The 22,264-nt window shown below is 35.2% G+C and overlaps 2 protein-coding genes across 3 annotated transcripts; one reads left to right on the top strand and one right to left on the bottom strand.

Annotated features, from left to right (window-relative positions):
- Window positions 1-9,803: 9,803 nt before the first annotated feature.
- Window positions 9,804-11,432, top strand: LOC145156879 (proteasome assembly chaperone-like protein). Of its 2 annotated transcripts, none has more exons than XM_079076101.1 (7): window positions 9,804-9,933; window positions 10,235-10,282; window positions 10,356-10,402; window positions 10,538-10,604; window positions 10,689-10,732; window positions 11,013-11,070; window positions 11,151-11,432. In XM_079076101.1, the coding sequence occupies exons 1-7, from the start codon at window positions 9,871-9,873 to the stop codon at window positions 11,196-11,198; spliced, it is 375 nt and encodes a 124-aa protein (XP_078932227.1). In that variant the 5' UTR covers window positions 9,804-9,870; the 3' UTR covers window positions 11,199-11,432. The 2 variants fall into 2 exon arrangements, with proteins under 2 accessions (XP_078932227.1, XP_078932226.1); XM_079076100.1 differs by having other exon boundaries at window positions 9,805-9,933; window positions 11,148-11,432.
- A 501-nt stretch (window positions 11,433-11,933) lies between these two features.
- LOC145158323 (serine/threonine-protein kinase BLUS1-like) lies at window positions 11,934-17,524 on the bottom strand. The gene is made up of 18 exons (XM_079077238.1): window positions 17,406-17,524; window positions 16,049-16,580; window positions 15,547-15,926; window positions 15,415-15,459; window positions 15,248-15,329; window positions 15,099-15,167; window positions 14,848-15,018; window positions 14,704-14,769; window positions 14,563-14,631; window positions 14,261-14,475; window positions 13,937-14,173; window positions 13,772-13,848; window positions 13,620-13,684; window positions 13,435-13,539; window positions 13,251-13,349; window positions 12,517-12,575; window positions 12,374-12,425; window positions 11,934-12,260 (listed from the first exon to the last, which is right to left on the bottom strand). The coding sequence occupies exons 2-18, from the start codon at window positions 16,211-16,213 to the stop codon at window positions 12,207-12,209; spliced, it is 2,010 nt and encodes a 669-aa protein (XP_078933364.1). The 5' UTR covers window positions 16,214-16,580; window positions 17,406-17,524; the 3' UTR covers window positions 11,934-12,206.
- Window positions 17,525-22,264: the final 4,740 nt, after the last annotated feature.

Raw genomic sequence — 22,264 nt, 5'->3', positions numbered from 1 at the left:
AGATAAATCTTCATAACACTACTTTTTCAGTACAACATTACTTACATTTTTAGTCTTTGGATTAAGACTTACAACTCATTTATAAAAAAAATATTGGATTTTCTAGAAGTATACACTATCATTTTACACGAAACATTTACAAATCCTTCTCATACAAAACGCTTATAAACTCACCAACTTAATTGTTGACACTTTTTCAAAATCACTTGTATTCTCAGGAAATCAGTAAACAGGTAACCACAAGAGTTTTTGGTGGATGGGACGTCGTCGCATCACGTTATTTACTTTTGATATATGCATTTGATATCATGTAAACAATGTTTTGAGCACAATGTAAACTTATTAAATATTCAATACAATGGTTGTAATGCTTTGATCACTATTATTCAATTGTTATGATACTGTACATAAAGTCATCCGCCCTCAGATGTTTCCGCCGTTCTGGTTTGGGGGTGTGACTTGGCTTATTGAGCATGTTATTTCCGTAAACAAAACTTATAAGGGTTTGTAGAGAGTTGGGACCAGGTGATATTAAGAGTGAATCTGGAATCCGTATCTAACTTTTGTCCCGTGGATCGTCTTTGTCAGGTGCACCTATCACTCCGTCTCCAATATTTTGTAGCCAGGTTGCAAAAGTTGTTATACATAATGCATCTCCGTTGGTTATTTCGGAGGAAAGCAGTCTCATGTTCTTACGTAACATGCAAATTTCGAAAGAGGACCACAAATACGAACTTGGCAAAGTAAGCGCAATAATTTTTGCCCGTGTACTCTTTGGCAGCACAGGAAGAGTTTGTCGTAAGTCACCACCAAGTAGTACGGAAATGCCAACAAATGGCTTTTCATCGCACTCTAGGACATCCCACAGAGAGCGGTCTAGAAATTCAAAACACCTTCTGCCACTCATTGACGCCTCGTCCCAAATGATAACTGATGTACGCTGCATAAGATCCCCGAGTAATGTTCTCTTTTTTATGTCGCAAGATCTTTTGTCAGTGAAATCGATAGGTATCTTGAACCTCGAATGTGTTGTTGTTCCAGAAGGCAACAACAATGAGATGATTCCATACGCAGCAACCGCCAAAACTATTTTTCCAATCGATCTTAAATAAGAGAGAATCGTAGTCCATTAAAAGGTCTTCCCGGTACCACCGTGTCCATATACAAACATAAGGACTTGTTTTTTGTTTTCTGCAGATGTGACAATTGTTTGGTAGATTGACATTTGGTCACTGTTTAGCTATGGTAGTAGTTCGGCGTGTTGTTTCCGTAGAGACTCCTTGTCATAGCTCATTTCATCAAGCAATAGTCGATTTTTCAAAATAGCAAGAACGTCACCCGATGGCATCGGAAGATCAAAATTCGCCAACGATTTAGATGGTACAGAGGAACGGAGTGTGTGCTTCAATTCATGAAGCAGCTGCTGCTGGATTATGCTGTCAGTGACATAAATGTTCTTATCTGGCATTTGTCGTTTGAGCGTATGTAAGTAATTGTCTTTCATTTTGTTACACCCAGCTGCCCATAACAAACGTGGGTTGCTAACTTCACAGAAAAGCAGTAAATGACAAAAAAGGGATCGTAATTGTGGTGAACTTGCCCAAACAGAAGCCTCAGTGAAAGCGGTCAGCCATTCAATATCGTCACCAATTAATCTAAGTGCATTGCAAGCGCTTCTAAAAGTTGGATGAACTGTACCGGACACGGTGCGTAAGTCTTCAAAAGATGTGCATCCCTTATGATGATAAAGTACCATCTGTATACCCAACTAATCCGATCAGTTCATCGATGGTCGACAAGTATGATGGTCCTAATGATGGCTCTATTTGCGGTATTTCTATCTATTATTTTGGAGATTTTCACCGGAGGAAGGATGTACAAATACAAATCGTCCAACTGTTTTCGACGACTCATCAGCTCTTCGGCTCCATGCCTTAGATGAGCCGTCCCATTTGTAAGATTTCAGATACTCTAGGTATGTCATATCACAGCCTTTTGGGTCTATCGCATTGCAATCAAACCACCCGAGAAGGGTGGTTTTAGAAGTAAAGGGATTGGACAGTACCTCAGGTATCGTACTATCACCTTTAAAAATAATCTGTTGCATGTTTTCTTTATGGACATATAGAATTTGAACAGGTGGGTGGCGATGGTGTATATGAAAGTCTAGAATACGCCATGTTGCCTCATGCGGGTAAATGTACCGGCCATCTAAGAAGTTTTGGACCTTATTTATAAGGCATATTTCTTCAATTTCGGAGGTGGTACGTTCACCTGTACACGTGTTGGGACTTGATCCGTCAGACATCTCTGCTTTCTGGATAGTGTATCTGACACAGCCTGCTCCCTTGGAAATGTATTTGAACAAGTATTTAATCATCATGTTCCACCCGCAATATTTGACATTAATGTGTGCTCGGAATCAGGAGCAAAGTTTTTTATTGTAGGGGACACCATACCCGGTGTCTATAACATGTCCATATTGTGTTGTATGGTGTGCGGATGAACCACGTTTGTAGCGCACGTATCCCTTTGTGTCAAACAATGTAGTGTCAAGAAAGGGTTTGGGAAAGCGTTTGTTGCATTTACCATCCTTCATGTAGGGAGCTTTTTTGTTTAGTGGACCATAAGGGTCGTGAATCATGCAGGTTGTTATTGTATCGTACAATCAGGTTTTGTAATTGGATCTGGCAGCTCATCAGTAATATATGTGTCCACATCGGCAACGTTCTGAATCCGGTTTGAACTTTTAATTTACAATAAAGTGTGGCAGTGGGGAAAACCTCTCTTTTGGAACTCAATGGTGTATAAATCTGCAGACAACAATGGAAGCATCATAGAAGAATTTAGTCTATAAATCATTTGGCTTTAATAAATGAAAAAAAAACAGGAGGGTGAAAGCAAGTGTGACAGCGCATACTGTCACCACAATAGATCTCAGTACGTTAGCAGAATTGAATAAAGATGCATCATATATGACTAAAATGTAAATGTAGGGCATTTAAAGAAGTAGACTAACAAATGTTCAGAAGCGAATACGTTAACAAAGTGCCACTGTTAGAAAAAGAATAAAAAGGTGATCACAAAAGTTGAAAACAGGAAGAAATAGTGGTGACAGACGACGTGAATAAAATTGAGACAGATTTCGCAGCTGTGATAGTTTAATTTCCGTTATGTGAAATGTCACGACTGGAAATCCAGTCCAGTAAACAGAAAGCATTTGAGAAAACATAGGGACAGAACAGGGGCATTTTTGGAATTAGAGTACATGTATCCGAATATGTGATACAACAATCAAAAAACAGTACAATGGTATTTGAAGGAGACCCAAAAGGATGTAAGAGGGGCAGTAAAGCAAACACATACAATATACATCATTTAAAGGAGACCCAAAAAGATGTAACTGGTAAAAAAAACTGCAAGCAAAAAAAAGTACAGGGGTATTTGAAGAACTATGTCAAAAGATAGTAAACGTATAAAGAGTATGTAGACAATCAACATTCTTCATTTACGTTTTGCATATGTCAGTAGTCTTATGAAATACAATGCACAGAATAAAAAATAATATGTATCAAACATATAAAGAGACGTTTGACATATAAATAAAGAAAGCACATTTGACACTTATGATCCTTAATAAATTCACAATAAAGAGGCGTTGGTACTGACTATGATGGTCCTACATGCGGCACCCAACAACTAATTCTGAAAACATCTACAGAGTAAGCAATTAGCTAGTAATAGAACTAAGTGTGCACTACAATAGGTATTGGAAGAAAGTAAGCGACACACACGACCCAAAAAAAAGGGTACGTTATGGGAAACGAAAGCCATAGTACAGGGGCATATTGGGAATTATGGCAATATAGACTGAAATCAATATTCTACTTATCAGTAATGTTACTAACAACAATGTACAAAACAAAAAGTAATATGTATGAAACATGTAAACATACGTTTGACATACAGATAAAGAATGCATAGATACACCACTCATTATCAGTAAGTTGAGAATAGAAAGCTGTAGGAAGTGATTGTAACCAGCATCCAACAGACAATTCCAAAAACGTGTACAGAATAACGAAAAAATGTAATTAAAAATAAATACAAAATCATAGTTAATTCCAACACAATGTAAGCAACTTTACAGAATAAGGAATTGGAAAATGCAAAGAAGAACGCTTAAATACATAAATGTGAAACCTAGTTGGAAAGGAAAGGAAACAAACACATACATGCATCAACCTCACCAAAGGTCTTGTCCTCCTTTAAGGAAGTTGACGAAGGCATGAACTTTGATGTTGAATACTCTAGCAATAACATCCGCTCTACTATGAGCATCTCTCTGAGCATGCACATCCATATAACGCGTTATCTCTGGCCACTTAACGTTACACGTAAATGTTATGACGTATTGTGGATTCCCGTACACCCTACATATCAAAAGTGCATCATGATAATGGCTATACATATACCGTGGACCACCTATAAAGGACGTTGGCAAGAAGACCCGTTTGCCAACACACGTGTCTCCCTATCCCCATTCGAAAGTGCGTCGTACAGACCATTGACATATTTGGATCGAAGGTTATCTTGATGGTTGATGATGTGTACGCATAAACCAAATACTACTGGAACAGGCGAGAAACATTTAGAATAGGGGACCATATGTATTGACAGGCATGAATCTGATAAGCATAATACATATTGACGATAATATTTTTAGCGCTAACACCCAACTTCAAACGCGGGGACCAACCCTCCTCGCCATATGGAAACAAAACTGGATATTGTAAAGGAATATAGCTAGGATGCATCTTAATGATGCGCCGAGGGTGACCTGAGTGAGAGTACACAACAATATCATACTTGGTACATGTATTGTCATCACCACTAACTATGCAACCCAAAGATCCAGGTGAGGGCAAATCATATCTACGATCAAGAACATTGTTAAACAAACACACTGCATACGACTGTAAATTCATCTCATCCGCCATCTGCTTAGCGGTTTTGAAGGTCCGCACATACTCATTGTTAGCCCACAAAAACTCAATCAAAAACTGAACAGTGTTAGCATCCAAATCCCTCTTTCTAGGATTGTCAAACGCCCTGAATCTATTATCTATCTTATTCTCAGTATCAAACAAATATAGCTGCAGAAACCTGGGACCCTTGACAACATTGGGAGACAGAGATCCTATCATGTGACTAATCTGACCCGAGACCTTAAAAACATACAGACCACGATTTTCATTGACATCCTCATCTACATTTTCCCCAAACGAAGTCATAGAAAACATGTTGTAACCCCTAATGTCCTTCAAAAATCGTGCATTTTCATACAGGGCATAGAATTCAGGGGAAAACCTTGAAGGATAAGGAAGAACAACATCCCCACCCCTGCAACAATGATTATACCTCGGATGACCAGCTGTGGTGAACTTCAAAACCCTCTCAACATACCAGAAATATGCACCACATAACTCACAAAGACAACCAGAGTCCCCAGAATCAAGGTACTAGGGAAGAACTGAAAAGGTTGGAAGACGGTGACACCTGCGACGGCCACCAACAGAAAATCCGACAGAGGAGGAGGCACCGTCATCAGGTTTTCGCTTGCCCCGAGTAGACATGGGGAGAAGGAGGGACGAAACAACTGAAAGGAACAAAACGCAAAACAAAAGCAAAGAAACAAAGCTAGAAGAATAGAAGAAGAATATGTGGGACAGAAGGAACGAATGAAGTATGAAAACTGAAAGAGAGCGACAATGAAATAGAAAGAGAAAAGAACAAGAGCAGAATACGTGGAAAATAAACAGAAGATGCAGGTGGGATAATTTCACCCCTAATTTTCACAGATGGAGATGGATAGATAGAGGGAAGGAAAAAAAACAAAAAAAAAAATTAAATATGAGGACCAATATAGAAAAAATATACAAAAAGAAGAAAATGACAGACGCAGAAAGTGCAATAATGAAAACAGTCAAAAAAACATGATGTTCACTATTCCTAACTCTTAACTTCTTTAATATATATATATATATATATATATATATATATATATATATATATATAGAGAGAGAGAGAGAGAGAGAGCTAGGTTCAAATGTTTCTAGCAAGTATTGTGTGCATGTATGCACCAATCACAAATTAATAAATATTAAATAATTAATTAAATCAAATAAGGGTATTTTCGATTTTTTGTATTTACAATTAATGAGGTCATTTAATTTAATCCTACAATTAAGGAAAGAAAATCAGTATTTTAAAACCCTAAAAATAACCCCTTTCGTTCATTTGCATCGACAGAACATTGGCTTCTTCCTCCAACGGCTCTTTCTTCCTCCAACGACTCTCCCCTTCGACAACAGAAACATTCCATTGATGTCTCCTCTCCAACAATGCCCCCCCTCCTGTTTTCGATGCCTCCTCTCTAGCAACGCCTCCCCCTCCTGTTTGTGGTGATGACACTTCTCTCATTCTTGTTTTTATTCAGAAAAGTTTAGTGTCTATGTTTCTTTATTGAAATAATTCTTAGATCACAAAATTCATTTTTTTTTATTTCTATTTGTAATTAACGCACCATTTCAATTTTGATCAAGAAGCATTTCCATTGTTTATTTACTTTCAAGTTTTTAATTATTTTCTTTCAATGTTGACCAATGCATTTCGAGCTTTTGAATATTTGACATTTATGATTTGTGACTTAATGTATTTACTATATCAGTAGTATTTTAGAATTGTGTATGTGGTTGTATTCAAAGATTTGTTTATTATTTGGAATAGCATTTTAGTTTTGCACACCAAGTGTTTGATGAATTGTCCAACTCAACCAACATTCTTGAGATTTTGCATAATTTTCCTGCCCTCTAAATGTTCGATGAAATGCCTATATATAAGACTCCATCTTTTTTCATTGCAGTTTTAGGATTACATGATTGTATTGCATATGTTATACGCATATTGGTTTTTAACATTTTTTTTTGATGATTTCTTTTTCTATTTATAAGGATCATGGTCTTTGTTGATACACACCTAGCACCCACATTATTATTCTAACTTCATTAATTGTTTTAGATGAGTTTTGGCTTGTTTGATGATAATGCCTAACAAGTGTTTGTTGAAATGCCTGAAAGAGAATCTAAAGAATTTAACCTTGTGGTATGCATTCTGTTAGAATTACTAGCAACACATGTTTTATTTAATTGTTTAAAAAAGGGAATTAATTTGTCTGTGTATTATTTTGGTTCAATTTGTGATTTTGAATTCTAATTTCTGTTGTCCCTTCGTTATTATATATTTGGAATCTAAAATTATATTAGGAGTAAATACGATACTTTTGAATGTATTCTATGTATTATGTCAGAATGTATTCTTCCAGAATAAAATCTATGTATTCTGCCAGAATATATTCTATGTATTCTGTCATATTCTATGTATTCTACCAGAATATATAAAATGATAGTTAATTGCAAGTAACATGTTTTTAACAATTATTAGTTTTTATTGTATTTGTGATAAGAATAGCTGGAAGAATGTGTTGAAGACCTAATAGGAATAACTTGAAGAATGAATAAAGTTTGATCATACTCACAATTTAAGAATGTTGTTATTTCTTAAGAATTTTATTCATTTTTGTTGATATTCTTTTAGAATATGTATAATTATATTAAAATGTATAAGACTTTTAGTCTGTAAGAATATGTATGAATTTGTATTTAAGTTTGAATATATAAGAATATATTAGAATGTTGTTACTTTCAACCCCAGATTTAAGAATTTTGTTATTCTTCAATAATATTCTAATAGAATAAAATTCTGAAAGAACATCATTCTAACAAAAAAATATTATGACAGAATAAAATCGGTTATGTTTACAAATTACGTTAGAATTAAAACTGAATTAATTAAAAAAATTAAGATTTTAAAAATTAGGAGAATTAATTATCCCTAAAAATCCGAAAATTTCCTTTTATAAATATAGTTAATTGTCCAAAATACCCTTTTGCTAAAATTTGTGTGATTATATGGTACATGTTATCCCATTGTATTATCATATACTCTCAAATCATGTCTATTGATTAATTCCATCCGTTGGTCCAGATCTGTGCATTCTGACACATAATAGTTAGTAATATATATATATATATATATATATATATATATATATATATATATATATATATATATATATATTAATGCTAATTGTAAAAATGGACAAAAATTGATACCAAATATCACAAAACAATCATATTTTTAATTAGTTTCTTACAAAACAACAATCTATGTAGATAATTTTTTATTAGGGATGCGATCCACACTACCACATGGACGGTTTTTGACTAAGGGGTTGTTTGTTTGCCTCTTAATTGGAAAATTAAGAGGCAATCTCTTAATTTTTAAGATTCAGTGTGTTTGGTAGCATCTGAATAAAACCCTCTTAATTTATCAAATTCCTCTTAATTTTTCAGATGTGAAACCATGTCTGAATTAAAAAAAAAAGACGCGTATTCCTTTTTGCCCCTTATAACATTTCAGGAACCATCTTCTTCATTTCTTTCTACTCCATCAACGCCACCACCCCCTTCTCCCTCCCGCTCCATCTCCAATCTGCTACCCTCCGCCGCCGACACCAGCCCCGCCAGCGACGCTGACGTTAACAACCCCGACAGCGACTCCGATACCATCGCCCCTTCTCCCTCCCACCGGTTCTATGTAAGGTTTTTTCTTTCTTGCCCTAAAAATCGATTATCTATTCATAGATGGTTGTTAAGTAGTTTTTTTTCCTAAAATCAGAAGCCCTAAAACTCGATTTTAAATCTGGAGATGTTTTTTCTGGAGTTGTGTTCTTCCTTCGGATTTGTCCGGGTTTTTGGTTGATTGATCGATTTTAGAGGGGTTTTTTCTGGAGTTGTGCATAGGTTTTAAATGTCGGTGTTTCATTTATGTACTTCAATTGTCAAGAAGTTGGTGTCACTTTTGGAATGTGTATTAACTAGACTTGTACAAATTTCAGGGATTTATTTTTCTAATCCCTTTCAGTTTTATGATGATCAATTCAAATTTGAAGTCGATAAAAATACTTCCATTAATGATTGTATATATTTCCATTGAGCTTATTTGTTTTGTTGTTTTATCAATTGCAGGTTGAAATGTTGGAAAGAAAAATTAAGAGGCTGTCAAATGGCATGTTTCATGTAATGATGGAGAAAGATTATGGATGTATTTGTTTAGCTTGAACATTTGTTGTTTTTCCTGATCACTTTTTTTTTTCTAATAGATTTGCTGATCACACCAAGGTATTTTGTATGTTTTCATGGATTTGAAAGAATTTATGTTGTATTTTGGATTTGTGTTTAATTTGGATTTTGTATGGTGTTAAATATAAGAAATAGCAATGTATTTTTATTGATTTCTCTATTATAGCATCATTACTTTCACTTTTTCCTCTAACTTTTTCCTATTAGAGAATTGTATTTTATAAACATAAACATTGAATTCAGCAAAAAAATAATACAAAGGGTAAAATGGTCATTTTTGTAATTCAGCATAGCAATTTAGAGGTTCCAACCAAACAACATATTAAAAATTCAGATCTTAAAAATTCAGACCCTCTTAGAAATTCAGACCTCTTAAAAATTCAGAGCTTAAAAGTTTAGATCCTGCCAAACAACCCCTAAAACAAGATTATATAATCTACTTCGGAGCAAATGAGAAAAATAATATTATCTGTGGACGAAAGCTGCATATTGGAATAATTTAGGGACTGAAACTGTAGTCTACTTACTCTCTTCTTTTACAAGACACCAACTCGAATCAAAAGGAGCAAGATCAAGCTCTTGCCATTTCCTTTGGTTTGTTGCTGCTATGGATGATGCTTCAAGTCCTTCTTTCCCTGTTCGCTACAAGAAATTGTCGATCAATATCAAGGTTGCTACTCTTTGTCAAATTCTTACAATTATTTCTTTATCTTATCAATTTACGTTTTTCCCTATTCCTTAGACGTCCCTCTTTTTTGATTGACTGTACTATTATCTACTGAAGTTTGGAGATTTCCACTGAAAAATCTTCAAAATTGATTTGTTTTTTGTGTTTGTTATCTTTTGTTAATACTATCTGAAGGACAAAGTTTGTATGATCGTTCATTACTATGCGCATTTCATGAACGAAGACAATTTTGCTCACACCCACCACCTGTTTGTTTTATTGCTTCTTCCAATTTTGTTTACAGGAAAGTAAGATCGATATAGTCATTTGTAGCCACGATGATCATTTTTTGGTGAGTATTGGCTTGTATTACCTTTACTCTTTTCATCCAAAATGTGCATTTACACCGTTGTTAACACTGCCAGGTTATCGCTACTCAAATTGGGACTATGGGAACTATAATGCATGCAAGGTAATATATATATATATATATATATATATATATATATATATATATATATATATATATATATATATATATAATATAATGGGTTCTAAACTGACTGGTATTTGTGTATTCACTTTATCATTCTTTCGTGTTTAATAGGAAGGAGGAAGGGATGCTGAATAATCCTACTTTCAATGTATCTGTGATATTTGGTAAACGAGATGAGGTAAGCTGCCTTATGATTTATGAAGTGGATACCACTGTTACTATTCATCATATTGACTTGATCACTGAAATGGTTGACCTGCAGCCTATGCTAGTGGCATGTGCACGCCAGCTTATTGAACATATAAGGTCTGTTTCAACTTTCAATCCCATTTTAAACAATAAAATTGGTTATAGTGATTAATCTTTGGGTTAAGGTCGAAATTAGACACTAAACTATATTGAATTTGTGCTCATTAGTAACTAAACTTTGTTTAAGTTGTAGCAGGTGGAGTGACCACTTTAAATAAAAAATAACAATTAAGTGACATTTTACAACTTACACAAAATTTAGTGAGCACAAATTCAATACAGTATAATGTCTAATTTTGATTTTAACCCTGAATCTCGAGGTGTGTTATTTTTTCAGTAGTTCTGGCTCTTCAAAACCATTGACGCTTTCACTTGGTCTCAAGGACCATTCCATGGTAGCTTTCTGAATTTGATTGGTTTTACTAGAGAATATGCAACATTAGTGATTATAATATGTTCTTTGATGTTTCAGGAGACTCTCAAAGGAATCGTTTCTGCTGTGATTGAGAACAGATTGTGGTAAATGATGCTTACTGGATGCTCTTACTTGGGATTTCTTGATTCAGTTTTAGTTCTTACTTGGGATTTTGTGTGATTTGATATGGGATTTAAAAACTGTTAGGTATTGTTTGGTACGCAGTAATAACATTATGGTTATTTACCGCATGAAAATGGAATTCCAGTGCATAGGTGAGGAACGTTTTTTTTTTCATTCCTCAACGGAAATGGATTGATATATTATGACTGTTTTAATTTAGATATTTTTTTTTTATCAACAATAACGATCTTTAATATTTGCAAATTTTCAAATGATTGTTTTTTTTCCAAAACTAACAAACTATACATATATTTTTATTATAATTACCTTTCAAATTATTTGTTTTTATAGACAATTCTTTTAAGTAGTAAATAATCTTTTTTAAAGTATTTCACATATACATAGTTTAGATTTCAAACAATAGTATACATGTGTAAAATAAGATTTATTTAACAGAATATTCTTATTGATCAATGTTTTTTTGAAAAAAAATAATAATAATAATAACATTTTGCTTATTTATCAAGTTTATTTCTTTTAGGTTTCTTATTATCCATAATAAACAATATGTCGGAGTCATTTCATTCAATCAAAACCAGATAATAGGATGCCATGACATGAGGCATTCCATTACCTTTCTCGTTTTATTAATTTTAACCCTTATAATTTCATTCCATTGTTCCAAACAAACCTTTAGTCTGGAATACTTATTTCAACCAGTTACCAAATCTGCATGAAGATAGGATCTAAAGTCTAAAACCAAAGACAAAAAGTCTTGTTGGTCAACAGTCACTCTTCTCTTGTAGAGGACGAGACACAACCCAACTCAACCCAACCCAACCCAACCCATCTTTCTGCATAACTTTCAACATCTTTTGGGGGAATTCATTTAATCTACCATAATTCCCTGTATTCCCCCGGCCTTATATTCACAAAAAATTTAATATGTTACATGTTCCTTACAATTGCATCACCAACTCTTCATCATCATCATCATACTTCCTTAATGCTATTTTTCTTCACCAATTCACTCACTTTCTTTTCCAACTACAAAAGACACAACAAATGATAACTTATCATTACTCCTTACAGGCTTACACTGTCTATCAGATATCTAAAATAATGTTTAATAAAAAATTATTGTTAGAATGTAAACAAACCTGATCGTTTCTCATCTTCTGTCTTTGCAATTGCTCAACCAGACTCCCAATGCTGCAAACATATAAACCATTTCTTTAAATAAAAAATGTCCATGTGTAGCACAAATAAAATAATGGCTAATGCATCTTCATCAGCAACATACCTTTGTTGTAACTGGATCACCTGAGAATGCAGTTCTCTCTCCCTTAAAGTAGGAGGGGTCTGCATGTCATAATTCAATCCTTGATAAATATATTTTCACAAATATATATATATATATATATATATATATATATATATATATATATATATATATATATATCATGGTTGCAGAAATCGGGATTAATCGTGGATTAATCGCTTGGCGTTCTCCAACCGTCGAGGATTAAGGCATTAATCGGAAATTTAGGATTAATCGGGCTTGGCGGGATTAATTGGCCTTGGCGGGATTAATCGGTCAACAAAAGTCGAAAAAAGTCAAAAAAAGTCAAAAAATGTCAAAAAAAAATTTAAAAATTAAAAAAAAAAATAAAAAAATTTAAAAAACATTTCAAAAGACCAACTTTTTTTTTACTCCAAAATTTTCAAATTTTCAAAATTTCGAATATTATACCAAAATGTTCATATTTTCGTATTTCCAAATTTCCAAATTACAATTTTTCTTATTTTCTAATTTTGAAGTACTTGTTTTTCTTAAGATATATTAATATTTAATTAATTTTAATATTTTATTAATAATCTATGGTCCCCGATTAATCCCCGCCAAGACCTATTAATCCCTTAACACCAGTCGACCGTCGAACTACCGTCGAGCGATTTTTACAACCTTGATATATATATATATATATATATATATATATATATATATATATATATATAGGTTTAGGGCTTCATTACTTGTGAAATATCCCTGTTTCCTGACTCCACATGCTCTGTCTGATTGCCTGAAGAACCAGAAGCTTGCTCCATAGACTTGATTAATCCAAGTATTTCTTCCTGAAAACAGAAACAAGTAAAGTAAGCACAATCTAGCTAGAGGGCAAATTTGTAATTTGGGATGATAGAGTCAAACATGATTTACCCTTTGTGATGTGTTATGCTGCAAAATGCTTTGTAAGGATGGAAGAAGAGAGGCAACTGGTACAGTTGAAGTTGGAGGACTAGGCATGCCACCTGGCGCCTGAAACTCAATGTTTACAAAGTCATTGAATAAAAAAGATACAATCCAATTGTTGATCAGTAAATAGTAAATAATTATATATATACCTTTGGGGTAAAATCTGCTTCAGTCACTTTAAAACGTCCCTTGAGGAACCACAGCTCCTGGTACATCTTCTACTGCACCAGGCCACAAACAAACTAAGTTAATATTGGGAAAGACAAACAAAGGGCAATTTAGTCATTTAAAGATGTCTTACTCATATTGTTCTTATGAAGATGTTGTAATGGACCACTGTAATTTCGCTCAACTCGGAATCTCGGTTGGAGATGATCCCTTCATTTATTTATAAAATAGTTTAGAATTAATATTAAATAAAATGAATGATCTGATTACCAGTGTATAAATTAATTAACATTAATACCTTTCACCATTGGCAACTAACTTATTAGGAGAAAGAACATTGTCAGGTAGTAATGAACCACTCATAAATTTTTTTGACCCGGTGATAGTAATTCTCTGTAAAGACTTTTTTACTACAACATTTTCTCTTGTTTCGGTTTCTTGGTCCTTAGTTTTTAATGGCAGCTTTACAGGGCTTAATGGATTCTCATCTTTTCCGGTTGGGCTAACATTATCTTCACAGACATCAAAACATCCCCTGAATTCATGCAACAGGTGTTTGAATCTCACATCATATAACGAAAAAGGATGTGAAATTTGGATAATTTAATAGATATGATCTTACTCGAGTGCTTGAAGAGGCTCTATTGGAAATGATGCTAATGAATTCTCCAAAATAGGAATCTCATCACCTGTTTTAGCATCTGAATGATTATTATTATTATTATTATCTATCTCAGGGGACAACTTTTCGGGTGGTAATGTAACACCATTGACTCCGTTTTGTTGCTCTGTAGTTTTCGGGTCTTCTACATTTGAAATTTCATCCAAGTCATTGATCTGCCATAAAGGGTAATAACGTAAAAAAACAAGCATTTCATGATCAAATCTGATATTTCTTGTCTTGTCTTATATTTGAACACATACAAGTGCAGCCTGATTCTTTAAATCCTCCAAGTTAAAGTTCCACGCGCTAATTCCTCGTATATACTCTTGCTGCATGACGTAAGAAATCAGAACAATAAATTGTAAACAAGATTAGATACTCTGCAAACATAGCAATTTCACCTGTGATAAATGTTCCTTATCTCCATATAAATCCTTGTTCTGTACAATAAGATCGGCTTCTTTGGCCTAAAACAAGAAAATAAATAAATAAGTAGAAAATAGAAACATGACTAATGAATTATAAAAGTCAAAGTTTGACATTACCTTTAGCATCCTAAAACGATCACCTAAGGGAGAAAGTCCATCAAGAATAGTACGTTCCAAATAATCAGCTGTTTTTGCATGCTTGAAGAAAGGGTGCTTCAATAGCTTTTCAGAAGAGGGACGTTTCTTTGGGTCTTTCACTAAACAAGCAGCCACCATTTCTTTAAAAGACTGCAAAACATTACTAGTTTTAGCATAATACAATAGTGGACTTAAAATTTTAAACTTTAATCATTGTAAGATGACACAACCTTTGAAAATTTCTTGTCCCTTTCATAATCGAGACCCGGTGGTGCATTTTGCAGAGTCATAAGCAAAACCTACTTGGCGAAATCAAGTTAAAATTTGTAATTTGTTAAATGAAAATAATGATTTCTAAAGAGATATTTGATTTAATTACTTTCATTGGTGGATACTTGGAAAAGGGTGCATGCCCATGAGCTAATTCTAGTGCTGTGATTCCAAATGACCAGATGTCTGCTCTGTTAACATGAAACATAGTTTTTTAATTCATTATATTATAAAAAGATTGTATGATAATAAATGAACAAATGAATCGCGACTTACTTGAAGTCGTATCCATGCAATTGCTGCATGACTTCAGGTGCCATCCTATAAGGCGTTGAAAATACGTAATAAATACTTCAAAAAAAACAATAATACAACTTCATTTAATACAAAAAAATATCAAAAACATACCAACAGGGAGTTCCCACAAATGTATTTCTTGAACGTTGTCGATCACCAGCATCAAACATGCATGCAGAAACTCCAAAATCTGCTAACTTAATGGAACCATTATAATCAACTAATATGTTCCCTGCTTTCACATCCCTATGAATATGGCCATGAGCATGAAGATAAATCAAAGCTTTAAGAACCTCTCTCAACAATGTAGCAATAACAGGCTCTTCAAAACCTTCTGCAAAAGATGATTTCATTATGTGAAGACACGATCCCCCAGCCATATATGGCATAACAACCCACAGACTATGGCCTGTTGTGAAAGAGCAATATGCCCTTAATAAATTTGGATGATTGATCAAGCTCATTGTCTGTACTTCACGACGGATTCCATCCTAATTCAAATCAACAAGGACACTTTTGTAATTTCATACTTTCAAAGTGTGTGCATATCTATAACCCTAAACCTACTATGTGTATAACTAAATGGTAAAATATTGATAAAAAAAAAGCATACCAGATCATTATTACACTTTTCCAAATCAAGAACCTTGATCGCGACAATCTCATTCAATGGAACACAAAGTGCCCTATACACTGAAGCACTGACTCCTTCACCAACTTCCTCATATAACTTGTAATCCTTTGCATCAAGGGGAAACTTCTTTTTTGGCACTTCCATAACTTTCCTAAATGACTAAATAAAAGGTTTTTTTTCCTAAATAACAAAATATAATATATTTTTTTTTACCAAAAGATACCTAAACATACATGGTGCACATCTCATTAATGTTAAAGTCCTTCCGACATGGTAACGTTGTTATTCTATCATATACAACTTCATCACTCCATTTACTTCATCAGGTTTCGTTTATGAAAGTCACTAATGTTCAAGCTTACTGCAGTAGTTGAATAGCCTTGCAATGTGAGCTGATAGTAGCTTACACAGGATAAAATGTAGGCTGATTGCATCTACAGTGTATCAGTTTTAGTAAATGATTGGGACTTATATTTCAAAGCACCAGGAATCGAAAACTGATACCACAAACCTGTAAGATTATGAACAGAAATTTGTCAGTAAAAACGAATGGAATATGGAAATGAGATTAATAAATAACTTATGATGCCAACCGTATACTGAGTATTGTGGTTTTGATTTGTAGTGTACATGGCAAAACAGAAACTAGTTAAAAACATGCAGCATATATATGTTCCTCTAAATCATACAAAATTAACAAATGATAAGCAAGCTAGGGCATCCACCCTATGGAATGTCACATCATTTAAGGTAATCTATGAATAATCCTAAAAAATCCTATCATTAAGGTCCTTTTCGCATTTCAAGTGCAAATGGCTCTATAAATCAGACAAAAAACGAGTAAAATGTTTCTATTTAAAATCTATGTAGCACAATTCAAATTCAAAAAATCAAAAGATTGATTCTCGATATATGATTTCATTTGACGAACAGAACAAAACGATAACCTTTTTTTTTGTCTTTTTATAGGTTTTTCCCCCAATTTTTAGCGACTTCAATGGACAAACATAAAGCTACATTTCTTTCGCGATTGACCGAAATTGCTAACAAGCTACAATCCATTGACTAATGTCAACCCTCGTCATCTAAGCAGCACAATTCGGCGATTAACCGCAACAACGTCGAGATAAAAGTTAAAAATCGAAGTCTTTGAGTTCAATTTTCATAAATTGGTGTCCCTTACAAGAAATTAAAACTAAACGACGTGAACATCGATCTCAATCAAAAGAAGAAGAAAAAAACCTTTAAAGTGATTCAGATAAATGAACTGAAGAACATCAAAAAGAAAATCTATGAAAAACAGGAAGACGCAGGGAAAATGATGGATGGTACGAACCTAGGGATTTGAAGACAGAGGAAAGGCCCGTTCCGTACGAGACAACTCGCGACAAGAACTGAAATTTGACTAGACAAGTTCTTACAGAAGACCCAAATAATAGAAAAAGGCATATAAATAAGCAGAAGGAAACGACGTCGGATGGTTATATAAAGTGATAAACCTTCGGCTAATCCGCCATCGACGGTACGTAAAAGGAGAAACACAGGAACAGCTGTCGTGTAGGGGACGTAGAGGTCGAATCTTTACCGTTCGTTTTTTTACGGTGTTGGAAAATGATTAACAAAATTACAATTCAAGTTTTGTCATGTCTTATGTTAAAAATTAGATTTTTAATCAAAAATGTTTTTGAAGTTGTACCAATGATTTAAAATTTTTATTTTGTTGTAAGTTTGGTCTAAAATTTTCAAAACATTTTTCAAAGACAGATATTAATATATTTTTTTCCTTTTTTAATTATTTTATCATTTTTCTATTATGTTTTTTTAATTTTTTTATTACAAAAAAAATTAAAACAATAAAACAAGCCTCTCTCTCTCTCTCTCTCTCTCTCTCTCTCTCTCTCTCTCTCTCTCTCTCTCCTACAGATCTTCAACTGATTTTCACATATAGAAAATATCACCACCACCAGTTGGAGTTATGAACGCCACAATCACCATTGATCAGTACCACCACCTACTTCCTGAAGATTTGACGGAGCACCACCATCCTGCCGTTATTTGTTTTCAGGTGTAACACCTTCTCATCAGATCTGGAAAGATGGAGAAGGGTTCGTAAATAGGAGGTTGGTCACTAAGGAGGTCTAACGATGGAGATATGTTCGAAACTCGCCACAGCTACCGTCTTCGTTCAACGCATATGTCGGTGGCGCCCACTTCGTCGCCGCCGCCACATATAAGAAACCCTAACTCAAGGTTTCACATTTTCAGAAACCCTAACTTCGTCTTCTTCTCTCTTCAAATCTATCATTTTCTGACAACATCTACGAGCTACGAGATACTGAAACCCTAACGTCGTCGCTCGTTTAGGGTTTCCCTACTTCGCATATCCTTCGTCTTTCCAGATCTGAAGATGGTGGCGGTAACGTTACGATTTGATAAGACGAAGGGTTTGCTATTGCCAGCGGCTTCGAAGAAGTGTTTTCAGAACCGTCAAAGGGCCCATACCATATGTTTGTTATTGGAGCTACACATATGTTCGTTGTTGGAGCTCAGACCACTCTTTTTCATCTTTCCAAATCCAATTTCAAACTCGCCCAGACCATGTGGTTTCGTTAGGGTTTTAACTTGCCCAGACCATCTATTTGTTCTTGATTTTCAGGTTGCAGATCAAGAAAAATAGAATGTTTTATTTTTCAGATTTGGAAAAAAGTGTTTGAATCTATGAGTTTCAATTTAAAATTGTAGATCTAGAATTATCTTAGTGTTTTATAATTCAGATATGGAAAATTTATGTTGCAGTGGTGACCGAAGGTGGCGACAATGACCGACGGTGATCGACAATGGTATTGGTGGCTGTGACTGAGGATGGTGGCGGTAGTGATAGCATTTACCAGTTATGGTATGAGAGAGATAGAAGGGGGGGAGGGTGGATTATGGGCAGGTAGTATTTTTTTTTTGTAATTGTTGTAATAAAAAAGAAAATTAAAAAACTAAACTAAAGCAAAAATTCGTCATTTTAAAAAATGTCATAATAAATTGGACCAAACTCACAACAAAATGAAAGTTTTGGACCAGTGATGCAACTCCAAAACATTTTGGATCAAACATCTAATTTTTAACATACCCCGAACTTGCAATTTTGTCTTAAATATAACTTATATTAAGATAAAAAAAAGTTTATGAAAACAATGACTAACAACAAATGGTGATAACATATTCTATCCATTTTTTTTTAGATTTTTCATGATGAAAGTCGTTTCTATTCTTAGTAAGTTATAAGAATCGTTCCTATGGTTTAGGTAAAATTTGCTAGTTTTGCCTATGATTAACTCAAAAATCATTTATTCTTGAGTAAATTATAAGAATCGTTTGTATGGTTTAGGTCAAATTTGCTACTTTTGTCTATATATGTTTTGTTTTTCATTCGGATCGTCTTGCTGAATTTTAATTTGTACGTTTCATAAACTCCACACATGAAATGACTATATTGGCCTTACCTTTTTTATATTTATTTTAGATTTATAATTTATTAAAAAATATGTAACACCGTAAATTTTCAAACAAATTTTTCGTTTAAAAATCACATAATTCTCATAACACATTTCACAAAAATACCATTTATTTAATTTACAAAACACAACTCCATAATTATTTAATTAATAATCCAGGATCCTCAAAACATAACTCTTTCTCTGGTGTGTACAATCAAGCGGGCGCCTTCCCGCGATCCTGAAAAGAACCTGAAACACATATCACATAACACGGTAAGCACGAAGCTTAGTGAGTTCCCCAAGATACCACATGCACAGATAATAAGCCTCTCATGGCTATAACTCGACATGGACCCTCCAGTCACATGGATCTCAGGGAGAACCCTCCGGTCTCACAGCTCGGTATGGACCCTCCGGCCCTGTGTCTCAGATGGACCCTCTGGTCCAAACTCAGTAAGCTCAGAAATATACACAGCATAAATCACAAAGACATAATGCAGGATATCACAATACTCAATATAAGCACATAAAACCCCTCCGGTTACACAAAAGTTACCACTCTAGGTAAAGTATAGCGAGAAGACTCACCTCAGATGATGAACATGTCCTATAGATGCTGCTGTTGCACCGGCCTCTAATACTGGACCAAAATCCACAGTTACTCCATTAAGATCTAAGTCCAAATCCTCACTCTTTAGTTCTAAAGGTAGTCCACTAACTAACCCATTAATAACCTAAAACTCATTGGGCCCACCAAGGCCCAAAAATGAATGGGCTCTCCCGAGGCCCAACTCTCAAGTCCAAGTGACAAGCCCAACATAAGGGCCCAAGGCATAATATAATATTTCTCTGCTCAAAGTCTCTAATACACAAGCCCAAAGATCCATGCCCAACCCTTAAGGCCCATTATAAAATTCAGCCCAAAAAGCTCACAGTGAGGTTACGCAGGGCGTACCTCCCTTGGTACGCTCAGTGTACACTAGCATGCACGAATCTGATCGGGGACACCAACCCAGTACGCGGGGCATACTGGAATTACGCTGGGCGTACGCCCAGTTTTGCTTAGTCCATTCTCTTGGTCTTAACCCGTTAAGAGCTTAGCTCATTTCTTAGATCTGGACTCCCTAATAGCCCTTACTCCATAAAGTCAATGACTTTAAGCCTTTGCATGGCTGATATGGTCATAAACACACAAAACACTCACTCTCTTATCTCAAAAATCTCATTTCTCATGCATGGCTTGATTCCAACGTCCAAGGCTTGATTTTTATGACACTACACCACTAATTGCACTCAAAAGGGTTGATCATAGTCTCTGGAGCTCAATATCTCATAAAGTCTCCAACTTTTGGGACAAAAACCCTCAAATACTCTACTATGATGCACAAATCTAAAGAGTGAGAAAGCTTGAAGCTTTATACCTCAATATGAAGCTCCCAACACAGATATGCTCAGATCCAAGGGCCTGGACTCTCACTCCTTCTTCTCCAAAGTTTCTTCTTCACTCCAAGAACACAAAAATTCACTCAAAGGTTCTCAAATGCACTCACAGGCTCTATGAACAAATATTTAGGGTTTGGAGGGTTGGTTGTCTGAGAATGGTGGCCAGGAATGAGGTCATCTTATTCTTTATATAGGGACACCCCCTCACTTAGGGTTTTCCTTATGTGCCTAGTACGCCCAGCTTACCCTCTGGTACGCCCAACGTACTAGGTGGCTCCGCTAAAAAAGTCACGCACATGAGTACGCTAAGCGTGCACACACGTACTCCCAGCGTACTCCGCTGCCACCTTTTTCAATTAAAGGACTTATCTTGCCCAATCTTCAAACTGTCATAGCTCCCTTGCTATAAGTTCGTTTCCCATGAACCTCATATCCACGGAAAGGTGACGAGAAGCCCTACGCTTCAACTCATCGCAACCCCGAGACTTCCTCATGCCCGGTTTGCAGCCCACGAATCCCTAAATCACGGACGATCCAGAACAGGATGTTACAACTCTCCCCCACTTGAATTTGATTTCGCCCTCAAATCGCTCCTTATCAACACATAGATAGAACCCAATAAGAACTCCCAATTGCAAAAATGGGCAGACCCTTCTGCCGCTGCGATACTCGTTCTGTCTCTTCAGAACTTGAAAACTCTAGTGGTCCGTCTCCCTGCCGGACCACCCTCGCAAGATATCATCATGTTAATCTCTCATCGAATAACAAACTCTAGGAACACTCTACCAATTATGTTTCTCTAATCGACCCCGGTCGCAACTCATAAGGAACGAAAAAGTCATATCCCACCAAGGACCCACCGCCTGAGTAGCTATCAGAACTCTTCTGAAGGAATGATCCTCAAACTCCCATAATCATAAGCCCCAGTTCCTCTCAAATGTTCCTTCCGACACTGAACACCAGGTCAACTCCCGACCCGACAGTTGTACCTCCAAGGCTACTCATTGCTCGCCCAACCAGTCATTCTTTATAACTCCCTTTCACACTAGCTATCTCAGCCCTTCATGTGACACGCGAAGTCACGAAGTTCGCCTTACCTCAAGCGAACACTACAATCCCCTACTGAAGTCGCCTCACTTCTGACCTCTATCGTATACTACTTACTAGTTCTGTGTGTCTCGTGGTCCTTCCCAAACCAACGAACTAGCTCACTCAAGTCTAAAACATCAGATGGAAACACATCTCTCTCAGAATGAGATCTATC

The sequence above is a fragment of the Lactuca virosa genome, chromosome 2 (assembly GCF_052849685.1).
Source record: "Lactuca virosa cultivar CGN04683 chromosome 2, Lactuca_virosa_CGN04683_v6, whole genome shotgun sequence".
Taxonomy (NCBI): Eukaryota; Viridiplantae; Streptophyta; class Magnoliopsida; order Asterales; family Asteraceae; genus Lactuca; species Lactuca virosa.
Note: the sequence above shows the minus strand (reverse complement) of the source record. Positions and strands in the feature narration are given on the sequence as shown.